Source organism: Guyanagaster necrorhizus (assembly GCF_019112545.1).
Source record: "Guyanagaster necrorhizus MCA 3950 unplaced genomic scaffold BT62scaffold_9, whole genome shotgun sequence".
Taxonomy (NCBI): Eukaryota; Fungi; Basidiomycota; class Agaricomycetes; order Agaricales; family Physalacriaceae; genus Guyanagaster; species Guyanagaster necrorhizus.
In genome coordinates, this window is record NW_025064888.1 from 506,661 (window position 1) to 522,464 (window position 15,804).

Genomic DNA, 15,804 nt, shown 5'->3' on the forward strand with positions numbered 1-15,804 from the left:
CATTTTCCGAATTGACGGTCAAAGTCGGGTACTACTTGGGAACGGCCATTCAAAGCAGAGCTACTGTTTCATGCCGTGACAACTCTCGACATCATCTTGCGGATCGGGTATTCTCTGGCGGTCATTGGTCGGTGGACGTTGCAGACGGTCCCTGCGCGAATACCATTACACCATTACACAGCGCTTCCCTTCACCCGATGTCGTCCGAAGGCGTCCTTGATCACGTGATGAATTCCGATTCTTCATTGCCGCTTCAACTTGGCCCACCAAATCTGAGGCATCCGTATATAAGTTTCGGCCCCCTCGGTTGCTCCATCATTCCTCTTCCTTTACGGCCTACCTGTCTCTCCCTTCCCTTTGACGTTCAAAAATGAAGGTGTGTGGTGAATCCTACCTGCTTTTTCATCTTGGCGGTGTTGACTAGACCTCATACAGATCGATTTGACCGAAGAGCAACTTATCGGGCACAACAATGCAACCATGCGAGGAGCTGCCGAGGGTTTTGCTGCTGGAACGGGACTTGGCTTGGCAGGCTCAGCAGCTCTGAGCCGCTATTCAGCAGGATACCGCGCCCTTCCTCCTTCACTCAAGGTTCTTGGCATAATCTTTGTTGCGGCCCCTGCATTTGCTATCCAAGCTGAGCGTCGTGGTATCGAATTTGACAAGTCTCAATGGTGCGTGCTTCGTGCTTGAGAGAGATATCTCTGAATGACTTGTGATCGTAGGCGAGATTCAACTGCCTACCTACTTGACGAGAAGGAACGTCAGAAAGAAGAACGATGGCAAAGTCTGTCCTTTGGTGGAAGGGTGACTGATTGGGCCCAGCGACATGAATACTCTGTATTTTTGGGTGGCTGGGCTGCTAGTCTCGGGTTAGCGGGTGCTATCATTTCGCGAGACAAGTAAGCGGTTGTATGGTTCGATTCATGTTGAAACGGTAACTGACGTCGCATCAAGATTACAAACAACTGCTCAAAAGGTGCGTCTGCTGCCTCTACGTTACTTACCGTGATCTGACAACGTATATGAACAGGTTGTGCAAGCCCGTATGTGGGCACAGGCACTAGCGATCGCACTCATCCTAGGAACTGCGGCATTCAAGGCTCACCAGAGCCGGAACTCTGCTCCAGTAAGTATTTACTCTGCTTCTGTGCCAGAATACACGACCTAATGCCTGCCCATACTTGACAGGTCACGGATCATTCCTGGATGGAGGTGGTAAGTAGCGGCCGTATCTGACTTTGTCGTGCATGTTCTAATGTTTTCGTTGCAGCTCGAACAGCAGGAGCGTGCACGCAAGGATGAAGAAGCACATTTGAAACAACTTGCTTCACCCGAGGCACGCCAACTTGCGTCCAGTCTTTAAGGCTCCCTTGTTGGTTATCACCGCTGGTTATATGCTCAGTGCGATAGCGTGGACTCTTTTGCATCCCACGTAGTAGATTACCAGGCTACTTCATAGACGTACTGTATCTTTAGTGTATAATGACCCAGTAATGAGTTCTCATTGTTTTTGCTGTCTTCTCGGATCTTTTAATAAAAATTTTTTGACGGTTCTCGTAACTGTGTGGGGGGGCATCAATGAGTGGGGGAGTCGAACAGCTCCAGGCCTCGATACTTTGACAACAGACGCTTCCACCGATCACGGAGGGCACGACGCGCGATCCCCGAGGCCCCACCGTTCGGGACTCTCCGACTCGGCGGGGAACGGCGCGCAGCACCGCCCCGCACGTGACGGATTCGCGCGAATGACGTGCGTCTCGCTCAATTCACGTCTGTCGTCCAGCAAAGGATCAGAAAATGCTGACTGAACTCTGCACGGTATGGCTGTCACTGACATGTTGAAGATCCTTACTAACAATTGAAGTTTGCGTATAAAAGGGTGCTCAACATCTGTCGTTGATTTCACAGATACGATGGCTTCTTCCACACCCCTCGCTCTTCCCATTTCGAACGATACCCTAGATGCCATCAACAAACAGCTTGTTGACAACACTCCGGAAGAGATCCTGGAGTGGGCTGTACAACATCTTCCGGGGTTGTATCAGACCACAGCCTTTGGGCTCACTGGTATCGTTGCGATAGATATGCTGTCCAAGATCACGAAATCCCCACCGCCTCTGATATTTATCGATACGCTGTATCACTTCCCGGAAACGTACGAGCTTGTGGAAGAAGTGAAGCAGCGATATGGCGTCCCGGTAAATGTCTACAAGCCGGAAGGGTGCGAGACAGTACAGGGCTTTGAGAAGAAGTATGGTGAAAATCTGTGGGAGCGAGATGAAGAGACGTATGATTTTGTCGTCAAGGTGAGATTAACACCGTATGTTTCTTTCCTTCTAGTACTCATTTTGGTTTCAGGTTGAGCCTGCACGGCGCGCCTACGAGGAATTGGGGGTCAAGTCTGTTATCACTGGCCGAAGAGCCTCTCAGGGAGCTGATCGTGCTGGATTAAAGCCGCTCGAGGTGGACGAAATAGGTTTGGTAAAGTTGAACCCTCTTTTTGCTTGGCCGTTTCCCATGGTGGATTGGTACATCACCGATAACGAGGTTCCCCGGAATAAACTGCTTAATCAGGGATACCGCAGTGTTGGGGACTGGCACAGCACGGTGAAGGTTGCCGAAGGTCAAGATGAGAGGGCTGGAAGGTGGGCTGGGAAGGAAAAGACGGAGTGTGGGTTGCACAAGGATTATTTCGCGATGAAGGCGCAAGCTAAACGTGCTGTAAGAACCTCTTCTTTTGATTCATTCTGAGACACAACACTAATTTGTATTTTCTATCGGATTTAAGGCAGAGTCCGAAGTATCCAAGGTGGTGCCTTCTGTGGAGGTTGGCGCGTGATGCGTTGGTCGTCGTTGCCCATCATGTTTTTATGGATCTAGAGCGAATATTCTGTACTAATAAAGGGTCACCAACTTATTGTTTTTTTTTGGCTAGACAGTTAGGGTCGCAATTAGCCGATAAAACGAAAATTTATTTACGCATCGACATTGTTGACGCATGAATGACGCGTTCCGATCATTATGCGCCGATCCCCGCTGGTATTCTTCCTTCTACCATCAGACAAGGTATCAGCATCCAGCGTCCAAACGTTCGACGGTCGTCCGCTCGTCCCGTTTCGAGATAACAGCCTCCTGTGGGTCTTGTCCTGGCCGGCTCTTGCGTATATTGCGCCCCTCTTGAACGCATGCTCGCTCCAGTCATTTGATCACTGCAGGGCATACTCAACTTGCCGCAAAAGTGTCCCTAGTCAGCAATTGACATGCAGAACCAAATTTCTTTCCGACGGGATCCTTTCCTTGTGCTTCGGTGCCTGAATGTGATTCCTCAGATGCTCCCTGGAAATGCTTCCACCGGCAAAACTGTGCTGTGCACATCGAGGGTGTACATCTACAATGTGGCTAGGGCATTGAGCTGCTGTTCACGAGTTCCATTTTCTTATCGGAGTTCATGGCAGTACCCGAGGCGCCCAGAACGGGGTCGACGTGATGCGTCAAGTCGCTGTGTGCAGTGTGCACTGTTCATCAGTGTTCGTCGACTTCATAGCATCTTCCTTCGTTGAGAAGCAAGTACGGCATCCCGGGTTATGCCCGAGTACCTTGCATCCCCACTGTCCCCAAAGAATTTAAGAAAGGGTCAAGTTATTGCTATCATGTGACCGGCACTGATAGAATATGGGGGCCCTGCAAATCAATCATTGACTTTGAATCTGCGACACCATTTCTACTCAGCGTAGCGCTATTTCAGACGGAGAATCTGAGCGAACGAAACAGCATGACATCGCCTTGGATGCCTTAAAAGGCTGATCTGACCTTCAAATTGTCGCTATCTCTGTTTCATCGCTCCCTCCACGGTCTTTAGTACTAGCGATGGCGCTCAAGTATGTCCCGGGGGCCAATGTCTGTTGCGTTTATGCTAATGGATGACTAGACCAGATTTGGGACCGCACGATTCCCTACTTCCTCCGCTGCCGGACATCAAAGACGATAACATAAGGATTCAGGTGTTTACCCACAGGAGCTTTTTTGCACGGCCTGTGCATATATTTGAGGACCACCCAAATGATCTCAGCCCTGATAATGAAAAGTACTTCTCTGATCATGCAGAGATCGGCTGGATACTGACGGCGGTTAATGCAGACTTGAACATCTTGGAGATACGGTCTTGGGGTTGGTGGTGACACGCCTGATGCTGGACATGTATCCTGGGCTGCGGGTTGGTCCCTCGACGGTGAGGGGGCTCAAATGCATCATTCTTGATTGGCGGATCTAACTAGCCGACAGAAGATACGCGCGCTAATCGTTGGGAACGCCACCTTGGCGGATATGTATGTGATACCTTTGATTTCTGACGCCTGCGATGACGTCTGGCGTAGTTCGCTCAAGTACAAGCTGCCTGACAAACTTCGGTTGCATCCTGCGCAGGCTCTGACCCTGCGCGCTTCGACGAACGTCCAAGGTAAGCGCCCTGAGTCAAGTCTTGATCACGTATTCATGTAATCATATATAGCTGATGTATTCGAGGTAAGCGCCTGTGACTAAGCTCGAAAACAAGTTTCACTCGTGCAGTCCTTTGTTGGAGGTCTGTATGTCGACCAGGGTCTGGATTGCACCCAGCCTTGGCTGTCTGAGCTCTTCCGGCCGTACGTGGAGCTAGCGTACAACACCGTACGCATGCAGCACGGCCTGCCTTCAGCATGCGCCCCGCCTTCCCCCCCTCCGGCACACAATCAATTCCCGGCCCGCCAGCCCCTCGGGCATACTGATCTCAATGTCACTGAGACGACTGTCGGTCATCTCGGGCTGTTCAACCAGCACCTCCAGAAAGCCAACCAGCAAGTAGAGTGGATCTATTCCACCCATAACCCCGATTCAGATGACGGGGAGGAGGTCGACACAGAGATGTTGAAGGGAATCAAGACCACGCCTGTGTGGTATGTCAAGGTCGTTGTTGATGGGGAGCACTTTGGGAAGGGCAAGGGGAACACGAAGAAGGCGGCGAGGAACGAGGCGGCCAAGGAGGGCTTGAAGAAGTTGGGTATCAACGTTTAGTGAGTTGCCCTTTTGATTTTGCATAGTTTCTCCAGACTGGGGCTGGACATCGTGGGCTAGCTGCAGTGTGAAGAGACTGTGGGTAGGGAGATCGGTCATACATCCAAGTGGGTATCTAGTACAACATTGGAGGGAGTGGGGTAAATGGGTTATCGTTGCGAAGAAGTGGGTCAGATGATTGCCGTGGGGTACACAATGTAAATGTTTGTAAGAATTGCGATTCTCGCCGGCATCCTGCGTCTGGGCATTTCTCAAATTGTTCGTTTTGCGCAAATCATGAATGACACAACGGCCCGTGGGAGGTGACACGTATCTTCAACGCGCCTTGGCGGAAAATCAGAGATCGTAAGTAGCATTTAAAATTTATCCGGGGTCCGAGGAAGGGCTGATGAATCACGATCTATTACAAGCAGCACGGGGCCCTTGAAGATGTGGGCAGCGAAGAAATGGAAGAGTATCGGGAACAATGGAATAAGTACATGAAAACAAGGGATGACATTATTAATGTGTTGAGACGCTGCATGCAATCATACAGATCCTGTTGCGTAGAATCTCCAGGCAAAGTAAGCCCCCAACAGTGCGAGCGGGACAAAATACATCAAACTGGCGGGAAAAGATCAACATACTGTCGGCTGAAGACCACGGCGACGTACTTGGAGCCCTGCTCAACAGCACCAGATATCCTCGATGCCTGAGCGGCCGCTGCGCCTGACTTGATGTCCAGACCCTATAAAACGCTCAACGCACTATCATTGGACTCGCAAACGGGCAACGTACGCTATCTTTGTCAAATTCACCAATAAACAAACCGGGAAGGAGCGCCCTGGCCTCGTCCGAGTGACCAACATCCTCGAAACCCTCCGTCGCGTCATGACCTGGATAGCGGTGAGAACGGGTTCGAAGGCGAACAGCGAACAGAACCGGGGCTGACCTGCTTCAGCTAGGATGACTTCGTCTCCTCCAGGATGCTGTAAGGGCTGTGAATGGCTTACAAAGGCACTGTATGGTGGTAGAAGCCTACTTCATCGAGAAATTTGGTGACATCGTACACTGTGGCCCGTCGTCGTCAGACAAAACGAAGAACCCTGATTGGCCGGGAAGTACGCACCTTTCCCACTGATAAGGAGATAAATGGAGTCCTTTGTCGTATGAGCGCGGAGCTCTTCGTAGGTGATAATCTTCTCAGACATGGTGGACGAAAAGGAGGAAGCCAAGGAGCGGTCTGACTAAAAACGGGTCCAGAGGCCGTCCACGTCGCGCAACTTTTATAACCTTTTGTGCTTTCCCACGATTTTACCGATTCGCTGAAACTACTCTGGACCGACCAATCTGCAACATGATAGGACGCGTAACCGACTGATTTTCACAGAGATACTACATAATACAGAATGTACGCCTAGTTTAGTACTCGAATGGCCATAGCAAGGTGTACGATAGTAGCTGGCAGTTCAAGCGTGGACCAAGCAAAGGTCGATCTTCCACTACACGAGTAAGGGTAACGAAGGCAAAGGAAAGCCGTGTTCCCAGGCATTCGAGAGTGGAATATCCAACGAAAGGGCAGAATCAGGAAGGTGAAATTGTGAGTGTTTAGACAATTCGTATTGTGCACTGGATCAGGAGACAAGAAGTAAATAGCCCATCGAGCGGAAAAAAAAACTTTTATAGTCTCAGATCAAATATGCACAAATAGATTAGGTAACCCAAAAATACGGTTCCGCCCTTCGCCTTAACCATCAAAATCCAGTACGCGCAAGCTACGCGGCCGTGTCCAGTCATTCCTTCATCTCTGCACATCATGGCCGACGACTTTTCCGATATTCTGGGGAGCGATTCCCTTCCTGTCAGACGTGAGTTTTCACTCAGCGCCTGGTCAGCAATGTCGTTTCTCAAGTACGTTGGCTGGGCGCTCGGTGCCGTCGTCACCTACGTGATACTGGTACTTGGTTGGAATAGTTTCTCCAAGGCACGCGAAAGGGCTTACAGGCTGTGCGTCTCAGTAGCTTTTGTGGCATTAGGAACTACTCATGATTCCTCTGTTCCAGGTCGATGCGACGCCGACACGGGATTCCGGACAACGACCACCGCCCATTCAACGTAGCGTATGCCGCAGTTCGACGCTCTCGACAGGAAAAAGAGCGGCCAGTGTCGGCGCTACAGAGTCAGGGAAGCACAAACACGCAGACGGCCCATGAAGCTCGTCCTGCACAAGCCGAGCAGATCGTACGGAATCGCGGAGGTGCGTTGCTCATTCATACACTCGATTTGAGTTTGCTGACGGGTGTTTAGAAGGCCCCAGTGCTCCCCAATTACAGGCTGCTTCACCCTCCAACTTTCCAGGGCAGTGCGCCCCGGCGGCTACGGAACAGCTCTATCCATCTTTACCTACAAGTGAGGCTGCCGTGCCACCGCCGCCCGTGTAACTATAGTCTATTACTTGGAATGCAGCACACCATGGTCTAACACGTAATGATAGATCCACATCTCCAAACAGAGTCCTCTTCGCTGATGGTTACAATACCAGTCTTCTTCGCGTTAGCGTACCTGACTTTCCTGAGAGACCCGTTCGTAAGACGAACGGTATCCTCAAATCCACTCACACTCAGAGAAAGCGTGGACTGGAGGAAGAGCCTGTTATTGCTGATAATTCTAAGAAGTCCAGGGTCGAAGGTGATGAGTTTATTGATGGAGATGAAGAGGCCGGGTGGCAGAATTCGGCTTCTTCTGCATCGAAACGGGGCAATAAGCGTGGTTTTGGTGATGAGCCAGAGGGTGATAGTGAAGAAATCATGTTATCGGAGTGGGCCAGGGAGAAGAGACCGAGGAAGGTGTCACGGGGTCATGAAGCTGTTGCCTCTGATGAGGACATGGAGGTTGACGAGGACGAGATAGCGGAGGTGCTTGCTACGCCGCGAGGTAGGAAGCGAGATCGCGTCGAGGCGGGTCCTTCCTTTAACGAAGAAGATGAGGCGGAGGAAGTCGAGCCAAAGTCGAGGGGGAGGAAGAGACGTAATAAGCGGAGATCGGATGTTGGTGTAAAGTTGCGGGGGACGAAGCGGGAGCGTGATATTAACGATGAGGAGATGCTGGATATTGCTGAAGAATCGTCTGCTCAGCTGTCTAGGAAAAAGAGGGGTAAACGGGCTCAAGCTGTCCAGGAGGATGAAGATGAGCATGGTCGTTATGCCAATATCTCTATCGACGTATCCCCGGACAGAGCCAACCGTAGGGAGATCGGTGAGGAGTGGGAGAGCAATGGAGTAAGGTATAAAGTGGGTCCGAATGGGCAAAGACTGCGTCAGGCGCTCATCAAGAAGGCCGGGCAGAGGTACATTATGGTAAGCTTTGTTTTCTTGTGCGTATAAGATGTTTTACAGTTTCTGCAGCCAAAAGACTCCCAACATCCGGATCGAGAAGCTAACATTGAGGTCTGCGTCGAGAAATGGCTTACCGAAGATGAGTTCAGGGAGGCTAAGCAACAACGTTTGCTCGCGTGGCAAGATTTGATGCCAAACAAGTCTTCTGAGCCCTCGACACCTTCATCTGAAGTGCCGGTAGGATTTCTAATACTTCAACTTCTTTTTGCATTTTGATGAGATCTATATAGCCTTCTCCTTCTTCTGGCAAGCATCTTCTATGGAACTCTACAGGTTCACCCAAATTCAACAGTCTAAAAGAACGTTCCGGTAAACCGTCATCTCAGCAATCACAAAGCGCTGTCCACCAGTCCGTAGCCACTACTATTGGGCTCCAGCCAACGTTCCGTCGACGCATAACAAGCGCCTTCACGCCTACCTCACCTTCACCTACCCCTCCATCACCCGGAACCAGCCTCACCGACAGTACCAATGGCAGCCCGCGACAGCCCCAGAAGGTCTATTCCAAATGGGAGAAACAAGATTTGGAAGCCAAAGCGATGGTGAAGATGCGAGAAGCCAATCAGAAGAAACGCGAGGAGAAGGAAGCGTTGGATAGGTTGGAGAAGGAGAAGAAGGAGAAGTTGAAGGCGTCAGTGATGCCGCAGCCTACGATTCCAACAATATCTGTGACGAAGCCTGCGGAGAGCGATGGTCCCAAGAGTACATTCGCTTTAGGCGGGGTGGCTTCTGGATCCTCGAATAAACCCGCCTTTTCTTTAGCATCAGCGGCTCCGTTGGGTTCTGTGCCTCAGCCTTCGTTGGCATCCGCTCCTCCCTTAGGCTCTATGTCGGCGCCTTCATCTATGTCTATTCCACCGCTGGGCTCAACGCCTGCATCCAACTCTGCTCCTTTAGATGGGGCGTCGAAGCCTGTTACTACGAGTAATCCATTCTTCAAACAACCATCTGCTCCTAACGCCAACAAAGCTGCACTCTCCTTCGCTCCTTCTACGTCAAGTCCATTAGCAACCAATTCGCCAACTAGGGCACCTGAAAAACCCCAGGCGCCAGGCCTGGGCTTTCCGAGCACGATAAACCCTGCTCCTATACCTGCATCGGTCTCTACGCCTGCGACGTCATCCACTCCCGCACAACCCGTCTCGAAGTTTTCGTTCAGTCAAAATGTCTCTACTTCCTCTGCGCCAACAAATTCATTGTTGGCACGAATGGGACCTCCACAGCAGCAGCAGCAACAGTCAGCACCTGCAGCAGCTCAAGCTGCGCAGAAACCGCCGACATCGTTCTCATTCAGTACGCCTCCTGCGACACAGTCTAGTACACCTTCCTCTTCCTTCTTCAATAAACCCGCCGAGCCTACAAGTAAGCCAGCTCTGGCTCCTGCACCGAAATTTAACTTCAGTATCAACACGCCTACCACGAAGCCTAATGTGACGTCGTCATCGTTGAGTGGTGCACTGGGCCCGACATCTCAGCCTGGCAGTAGCAAACCAGCTGAGCCGTCCTCGAATTTCGGTACATTCCCCTTTGTGAAACCTCCCACTACGACTGGTATTGGTAGTAGTGCACCGAGTCCAAATGCGTTTGGGGCTGTCGCGGCCGGCAAGTTCAATTTTGGGACCAAGGAGTCCTCACCTATGCCCGCCGCTACTCCTGCTGCAGGTAGCTTTAGTACTCAAGCTCAAGGCCAGCCATCAATCGGAACTCCGGGAGAGTCGACATCCGCACCTTCGACTAGTACTCCTGCGTTTAGTGGTTTTGCTGGCAAGTCAGCGTTTGGCACGCCCAAAGAGCCAACGCCTGCTCCTGCTCCTGCCTCCACTAGCACTCCTGCGTTCGGCGGGTTCGGGACTCCTGCAAATTCACCCTTCGGTGCTTCCAAAGAGTCAACACCCGGTCCCGCTGTACCTTCTTCTACCCCTGCTGCTTCTACGTTTAATTTCGGGGCTCCTAAAGAATCAACACCTGCGGTCACTGCACCTGCTGCCCCTTCATTTGGTGGATTTGGAACTGCTGGACAATCGGCGTTCGGTACGCCCAAAGAGTCTACTCCGTTGTCTACCATACCTGCTACCTCTGCGTTTGGTGGAATTGACGGTGCGGATAAGTCAAACCCTTTTAGTGTGGATTCGAGCAAGCCCGTGTTTGGTTCTAGTTCTGGGACACCATCCTCGGCGTTTGGGAAGAGTGGGTTATTTGGAGCGGCGGCGAAGGAAAAGGACGCGTCGGGGCCGGATTCCAATGTTAATGGGACAACAAGTACCTATTCGGTGTTCGGCACTGGTTCTGGGACACCATCCTCAGCGTTTGGGAAGAGTGGATTATTTGGAGCGGCGGCGGCGGCGAAAGAAAAGGATGCGTCAGGTTCGGATGATGTTAATGGGACAATGAGCGCTCCTTCGGCACCTACGTTTGCTTCATCGTTGTTCTCCAGTCCGTTTGGTAAAGCAGCCCAGGGCAGCGATTCTGGAACGTTGTCTGCGTTTGGGACGAATGGGGCCTTCGGAGCTGCTGCTACAAAGGGAGCAGGTCCTGATTTTTCGTCGGCTCAGGTCAACGTCCCCACGACCTTCACATTTGGCTCATCATCATCGCCAAGTCCGTTTGGCAAACCCGCCCAGAGTGATCCCCCGAAGCCCGTTTTCTCATTCGGGACTGGTTCTGGCACAGGCACGACTCCAACCCCGTCTGCCGGTGGTACATCTTCGTTTGCCTCCAAGCCAGCCGTCTTTGATGGAGGTTCTGGGTCTACGACTCCTTCTGTGTTTGGAGCTGCTGCTGAGAAAAAGTAGAGCTCTTTTCGTGTCTTCGTTGTATCTTTCCTGCATGCATTTAGGCTCTGTACTGGTTGATGATTTGGTAGGTATATACATGTATTATTTAATACCAGGGGATCCCTGTTTTTGATCCCCAAATAATTGAAATTCAAATTGGCCCCTAATCTCGATTTCACGTGGTAGAGTGCTAGAACGTCAAGTCAGAATCGTATGTTTCTCACTCTGCGTTACCTTGTACTGCAACGCCGATGAGTACGCGCAGTACTCGTCTTTGAAATTATAACGCCAGGATAGGACGCGTCCAAGGCGTACATTCTATTTCCTTTGTGAGTCCTTGGATCTCGTCCTTGCCGTTGTATTCGAATGACATGGAGATTCAGTTTCTACCAACTAGCACTATCCTATCATTCCTCACTATTCGTATTCTAATTTTCCCGGTAAGCATGTTTGAATGTCGAAGAGTCGCCGTTCGACGCTCTTACAATTTGAACAGTATATTATCAACCATGCTAGCCAACGAAGGATCCTCCAGGCCCCGTCCTCCAGCTCAGATCCGCCGCTCACACTCTATGTTCAACCAGAAAGGTTCTCCACCCCCGTCATACGCCTCTTCGTTTGTGTTCCCTTCCCAGAAGAAGCCGTCGCGGTCCTCGTCGAGTACATTGCTGGGAACGCCCGTCTCTGCGACTTTCCGGAGGATAGAATGTGAGGCGGGTAAAGTAGTAGCCGAAGAAGGTAATATGGATTGGCTGAACGAAAAGTCGCGAGAGGAGCTGTCAGATTTGTTGTTGAAAGCGGATGGTCTCATCAAGCAGCGCGAAACAGGTATGTAGTCAGCCATTCCTGGTGGAAGGTCTCAAGCTAACTTGAACACAGAACTTGATCGCACCACTTCCCTATGCAAGAGCCTCTACGATGATAACGTATCTTTGAAGTCTAAACACCAAGACCTCTTTGCCTGTTTCCCAGGCAGCTTGTCACCTGCTGCATCGTCTTCGCCATCACCTATCTCTCTTCAATCGCCGCATCTTTACACCAATAGTATTTCTCGTTCAACCTTTACACAACCATCCAAATCCGATCTTTATTCTACTCCCCAAACCGATCTGCCTCGCCGTCGCGTTCGTAAAGTCTCCGTGCGTCTGGACGATATCAGCTTACTCGCCGACCAGAATGATGAGCTCCTTCAGAAAATCGAGCGTCTTGAGACAGAAGCGGCTAGTGCGGACTTGTCGGGCAGACGGATGCTCAGGCGGCTGGAGAATGAGATTCTTCAGTTAAGGGAGGATCTTGAGAAAACGCGAGCATGGAGCCAGGAATTTGAGGAGAAGGCTGAACGGATGGCACCAATTGAAGCTGCTTGGCGGCGAAAACTGGAACAAGAGGCCAAGGTGGAAATATCTCAACCGAAGCCTGATACCTCGGAAGAGGTAGAGGAAGAAATCAGGGACTTTGCCCCAGGTGGAATCCTCTCAGGGCCTTCAACGTCATCCATTCCGGATGTCACTCCTTTGCCGGAGTCCACGCCTGAAATGATGGCTTTGGCATGCAATCCAGTCATCGATCCATCATTGATCCACTCTGCCACTGTGGACTCCGCAACGCAAGCTCAGCCTGAGGCACCTCGAGTCCTAATCGAGCCTGAACTCGCTATCGTCTCTCAGCTACTGGCCAAAATTCTCGAGCTGGAGGAAGCAAACCTTCGGATAACGCGCCAACAGTCAGAAACGGCTACCAAGCTCATTGCTGTCCAGCGGGAGACAGAGAACATGAGCAAGGTCTACGAGTCGTTGAATGATTCCAAATTGGAGTTTATGGAAGGTTTTGATACCACTCCTGAGAAGCCACGGACAACGGATGACAGTACTATTCGATTCAAGAGCTTCAGAAAGTCGCTAGAATGGGACGGTAGACGGCCCTTTACAGATGATTCTTTCCTCAACATGGCAGGTACCCACAAGTCCCGTAAGTCCGTGATGGGCCTCTTCGAGTCGCCAGACATACCTGCAGAAACGTCGTCTCCGTATAAGTCGAAAGGGCTCACCACGCCCTTCAAGACGTCCTCCCCCCATCATCAGCATTCCTGGTCTACAGAAAGCAACGTGCATTCCCCGACACTTTCTTCTGTCCATTTTTCTTCTTCCGCTTGCTCCACCCCGCCACAAGGTTCCGAAACATTGTCACCTTCGCCTTTCTTTGAGGAAACCCTCCAGAATGAACTAGGCAGTCAATTTGGTGATGATTGGGGTTTGAATACCGGCTTTCATCACCTCCGTTCGAGTAGCATATACGACCTCAGCCAGATTTCTTCTCCCCCTTCGCCATCACTCATACCGCACAATTTCAGCTCGCTATATTCCGCCGATCTAGGTGTGGATCGTGAGCTCCAAACACCCTTTCCGTCTATGAAGGGTGGCAGCATCCTACAGTTGACGCTGGAGCCTCCTGATAAGAACGAAGATGAAGGCCCGGCTTTGCGAAGGAAGCGATCGCGATTGATGTCGCAGACCATACGTTCTCGCACGACTCGCTGGGTTAACGGGCGGTTTACAGATAAAGTGCTGAGCCCTCCCAGTTCTACAGCTGAACTGCTATCGGAGGTCCCGCACATTGAGGAGCCGGAGCAAGAATTGGAGGTGAAGCAGGAGACAGATACGGAAGAGACGCCTCGTGCAGATCGACGAAAATCTCTTCTGGTGGCATTTGTTCCTCCTATGCGGATGCCTCGTAGACTCTCGCGCGCCCTTGACACTGTGGTCACGAAGTTTTCCGGTCATGCGCGAGCTACTGAGGAGGAGTCTGAGGGTTCATTGTTACAACCCGAAGTGCCACCAGGACTTGAGGATCGAGTGGACGTCTATGCTGACAAAACCAAAGTTGCAGAGACGAAAGGCTTTACCGGTGTTTTGGTAGAGCTGTGGTTGTGGCTGCAGTTTGCTATCATAATTTTCGTGTTTTTGTGGGCGATGGCGAAGAAGGGACCTAAATCTGTGATCGGAGACGCGGAGAAGCGGGTAGTAAGGAGGTAGGGAGGAGAGTTCTTGTTTGACTACCTAGACATTGGTATCATACTGTTGTCACATTCGTTTCTTTCTTTATTTCTACACGTCTATCTAGTTACGGAACTGTATGCTATACGTGATGACTTTTATGATTCAACTGGAATTTCTGCTTGCGAGCGTTCCCTCATGAGGCTCTTAAAGGGTCGCAGTCTGTACAATCACTCTTCTCTGCTCATGTAAGATAGGAAAAGCAGCCAAAAAGTCCTGCTTCATCTGCTCCAAGCTCGGCTGATCTTTATGTTGTTCCCCGGTGACAACAATTGAGATTTTGAGTTTTTCAAGCGATGCTAACCGTGGAGCTGCAAGTGCTCGCTCCAAAGAGGACCATACTAGCATATAAGGCGAAGATAAAAGGATTTCGAAATTGAGAACATAGAGCGACAGGCGCAATCGACGGATGCGTGCAGGCCCGTCTCCAGATCCCAAGCACTCCGCAAACCACGCAAGTCCTGTGCATCGGTCTGCGTCACGCAGAGGTGGGTCAAAGATGACGCAAGGGACCTGCGAGAAGTCTACGATATGTGACCTCTCGTGAGGCTTGTGATCTACAATTTTGCCAGTTAGAAATGCGAATAAGGGAAGGATAAGGGACCTACAGCTTGCCACATTGCTATGGCACAGATGCAGCTCCTGGAGAGTCCCCCTCGTCGCAGGAATGAGCAATTGAAGGTCGCGTGTCCCCCGCCAGTCTATTACCCACGAAAAAGAGAACTTGCGTAACCCGCGAAGCGCAAATAGTGTCCCATCGGAATTGAAGAACGTGTCCAAGGCACACAAGTTGTACCGCGTGAATGATATGGACAGATTCTGTATTTCCGGTCCAGCATCGGCGGTCTCAGGGACCAGCGATGAAGGCTTGCTTGCACATACGCGAACCCAGTTAATGGTCAAGGTTTGGAGAGCGGGACAGGACCGCAGGGTATCGCGGAAATGTCGGGCAGATTTGATATTGAGGTTGTGCAAGGTGAGAGTTGTAACAGGGTGGTTTAAGAGAGGGGGGATCTCATGGGTGTTCACCCGGGATGGATGTGCTGGGAGTATGCTAGGGTCACCAAATATGCAAAGCGCATGCAAGTTGGGCAATGGATGGTTTCCGAGAGCTTGGAATGCGTTGCGTTGATATTCAGGGTCAATGAAAACAGTGACCTCTAATGACTGAACAAAGTCGGAAATATTTGAAGCAGCCGTGCATAGCTCGAGAAATGAATAAAAGCGACGCTCTCCTGTCAGATTAATGGAACGGAAAAGATGTCCCCGTACGTGGCATCTGAACGATCGCAACGTGGAATGAAGAGCACAAAGAGATTTGCGATCCTGGCTGAGCTCGTCCACAATAATATCGAGAAGCTCCTGAGGAAGGCTGGCCAGTGGCATAATATTTATGATCCAAATGACGTGACTTTAGAATTTCAACGAACGAAGCTGATATCTCCGGAGTACACACTTTATCAGATATCGTCGATATTCAATATGTTATCTCGTCGCTAGATTATTTTGCAATGTCTGAAGCGCAATAATAGTCATATACCAATAACCTTA

The 15,804-nt window shown here is 50.8% G+C and overlaps 7 protein-coding genes across 7 annotated transcripts; 5 read left to right on the forward strand and 2 right to left on the reverse strand.

Annotated features, from left to right (window-relative positions):
- The first annotated feature begins 15 nt into the window (after positions 1-15).
- Positions 16-1,521, forward strand: BT62DRAFT_930599 (uncharacterized protein). The gene is made up of 7 exons (XM_043185961.1): positions 16-376; positions 436-674; positions 726-902; positions 958-979; positions 1,034-1,129; positions 1,192-1,218; positions 1,274-1,521. Exons 1-7 carry the CDS (start codon positions 371-373, stop codon positions 1,364-1,366), a joined length of 660 nt encoding a protein of 219 aa, XP_043041085.1. The 5' UTR covers positions 16-370; the 3' UTR covers positions 1,367-1,521.
- A 395-nt stretch (positions 1,522-1,916) lies between these two features.
- On the forward strand, positions 1,917-2,876 carry BT62DRAFT_993256 (Phosphoadenosine phosphosulfate reductase thioredoxin; the record flags this gene model as incomplete). The annotated part of the gene is made up of 3 exons (XM_043190395.1): positions 1,917-2,309; positions 2,362-2,724; positions 2,792-2,876. The coding sequence occupies 3 exons, from the start codon at positions 1,917-1,919 to the stop codon at positions 2,840-2,842; spliced, it is 807 nt and encodes a 268-aa protein (XP_043041086.1). The 3' UTR covers positions 2,843-2,876.
- Positions 2,877-3,717: 841 nt separating this feature from the next.
- BT62DRAFT_783021 (ribonuclease III) lies at positions 3,718-5,243 on the forward strand. The gene is made up of 6 exons (XM_043182267.1): positions 3,718-3,881; positions 3,932-4,087; positions 4,141-4,231; positions 4,285-4,459; positions 4,511-4,524; positions 4,570-5,243. Exons 1-6 carry the CDS (start codon positions 3,871-3,873, stop codon positions 5,050-5,052), a joined length of 930 nt encoding a protein of 309 aa, XP_043041087.1. The 5' UTR covers positions 3,718-3,870; the 3' UTR covers positions 5,053-5,243.
- Positions 5,244-5,465: 222 nt separating this feature from the next.
- Positions 5,466-6,270, reverse strand: BT62DRAFT_930604 (cytochrome b5). Its single transcript, XM_043185962.1, has 6 exons — positions 6,161-6,270; positions 6,074-6,102; positions 5,984-6,020; positions 5,830-5,927; positions 5,706-5,779; positions 5,466-5,655 (listed from the first exon to the last, which is right to left on the reverse strand). The coding sequence occupies exons 1-6, from the start codon at positions 6,240-6,242 to the stop codon at positions 5,580-5,582; spliced, it is 396 nt and encodes a 131-aa protein (XP_043041088.1). The 5' UTR covers positions 6,243-6,270; the 3' UTR covers positions 5,466-5,579.
- Positions 6,271-6,718: 448 nt separating this feature from the next.
- Positions 6,719-8,690, forward strand: BT62DRAFT_783188 (uncharacterized protein). Its single transcript, XM_043182268.1, has 4 exons — positions 6,719-6,942; positions 7,095-7,288; positions 7,342-7,468; positions 7,526-8,690. Exons 1-4 carry the CDS (start codon positions 6,848-6,850, stop codon positions 8,412-8,414), a joined length of 1,305 nt encoding a protein of 434 aa, XP_043041089.1. The 5' UTR covers positions 6,719-6,847; the 3' UTR covers positions 8,415-8,690.
- A 2,846-nt stretch (positions 8,691-11,536) lies between these two features.
- On the forward strand, positions 11,537-14,316 carry BT62DRAFT_783239 (uncharacterized protein). The gene is made up of 3 exons (XM_043182270.1): positions 11,537-11,640; positions 11,697-12,028; positions 12,080-14,316. The coding sequence occupies exons 2-3, from the start codon at positions 11,710-11,712 to the stop codon at positions 14,230-14,232; spliced, it is 2,472 nt and encodes an 823-aa protein (XP_043041090.1). The 5' UTR covers positions 11,537-11,640; positions 11,697-11,709; the 3' UTR covers positions 14,233-14,316.
- Positions 14,317-15,754, reverse strand: BT62DRAFT_783225 (uncharacterized protein). The gene is made up of 3 exons (XM_043182269.1): positions 15,710-15,754; positions 14,862-15,664; positions 14,317-14,810 (listed from the first exon to the last, which is right to left on the reverse strand). Exons 2-3 carry the CDS (start codon positions 15,637-15,639, stop codon positions 14,401-14,403), a joined length of 1,188 nt encoding a protein of 395 aa, XP_043041091.1. The 5' UTR covers positions 15,640-15,664; positions 15,710-15,754; the 3' UTR covers positions 14,317-14,400.
- Between the last annotated feature and the right edge of the window lie 50 nt (positions 15,755-15,804).

Bases quoted from the DNA above. Each gene is read 5' to 3' on its own strand.
- BT62DRAFT_930599 (XM_043185961.1), top strand. The intron at 675-725 runs GTGCGTGCTTCG...TTGTGATCGTAG, and splicing joins GAATTTGACAAGTCTCAATG to GCGAGATTCAACTGCCTACC. The intron at 980-1,033 runs GTGCGTCTGCTG...GTATATGAACAG, and splicing joins TACAAACAACTGCTCAAAAG to GTTGTGCAAGCCCGTATGTG.
- BT62DRAFT_783188 (XM_043182268.1), top strand. From the start codon at position 6,848: ATGGCCGACGACTTTTCCGATATTCTGGGGAGCGATTCCCTTCCTGTC. The intron at 7,289-7,341 runs GTGCGTTGCTCA...GGTGTTTAGAAG, and splicing joins GATCGTACGGAATCGCGGAG to GCCCCAGTGCTCCCCAATTA. The intron at 7,469-7,525 runs GTAACTATAGTC...ACGTAATGATAG, and splicing joins GCCGTGCCACCGCCGCCCGT to ATCCACATCTCCAAACAGAG.
- BT62DRAFT_783239 (XM_043182270.1), top strand. From the start codon at position 11,710: ATGCTAGCCAACGAAGGATCCTCCAGGCCCCGTCCTCCAGCTCAGATC. The intron at 12,029-12,079 runs GTATGTAGTCAG...ACTTGAACACAG, and splicing joins CATCAAGCAGCGCGAAACAG to AACTTGATCGCACCACTTCC.
- BT62DRAFT_783225 (XM_043182269.1), bottom strand. From the start codon at position 15,639: ATGCCACTGGCCAGCCTTCCTCAGGAGCTTCTCGATATTATTGTGGAC. The intron at 14,811-14,861 runs GTAGGTCCCTTA...GCAAAATTGTAG, and splicing joins CCATAGCAATGTGGCAAGCT to ATCACAAGCCTCACGAGAGG.
- BT62DRAFT_930604 (XM_043185962.1), bottom strand. From the start codon at position 6,242: ATGTCTGAGAAGATTATCACCTACGAAGAGCTCCGCGCTCATACGACA. The intron at 5,928-5,983 runs GTCAGCCCCGGT...ACCGCTATCCAG, and splicing joins AGTCATCCTAGCTGAAGCAG to GTCATGACGCGACGGAGGGT. The intron at 5,780-5,829 runs GTACGTTGCCCG...AGCGTTTTATAG, and splicing joins GTGAATTTGACAAAGATAGC to GGTCTGGACATCAAGTCAGG.
- BT62DRAFT_783021 (XM_043182267.1), top strand. The intron at 4,088-4,140 runs GTACTTCTCTGA...CGGTTAATGCAG, and splicing joins CTCAGCCCTGATAATGAAAA to ACTTGAACATCTTGGAGATA. The intron at 4,232-4,284 runs GTGAGGGGGCTC...ACTAGCCGACAG, and splicing joins TGCGGGTTGGTCCCTCGACG to AAGATACGCGCGCTAATCGT.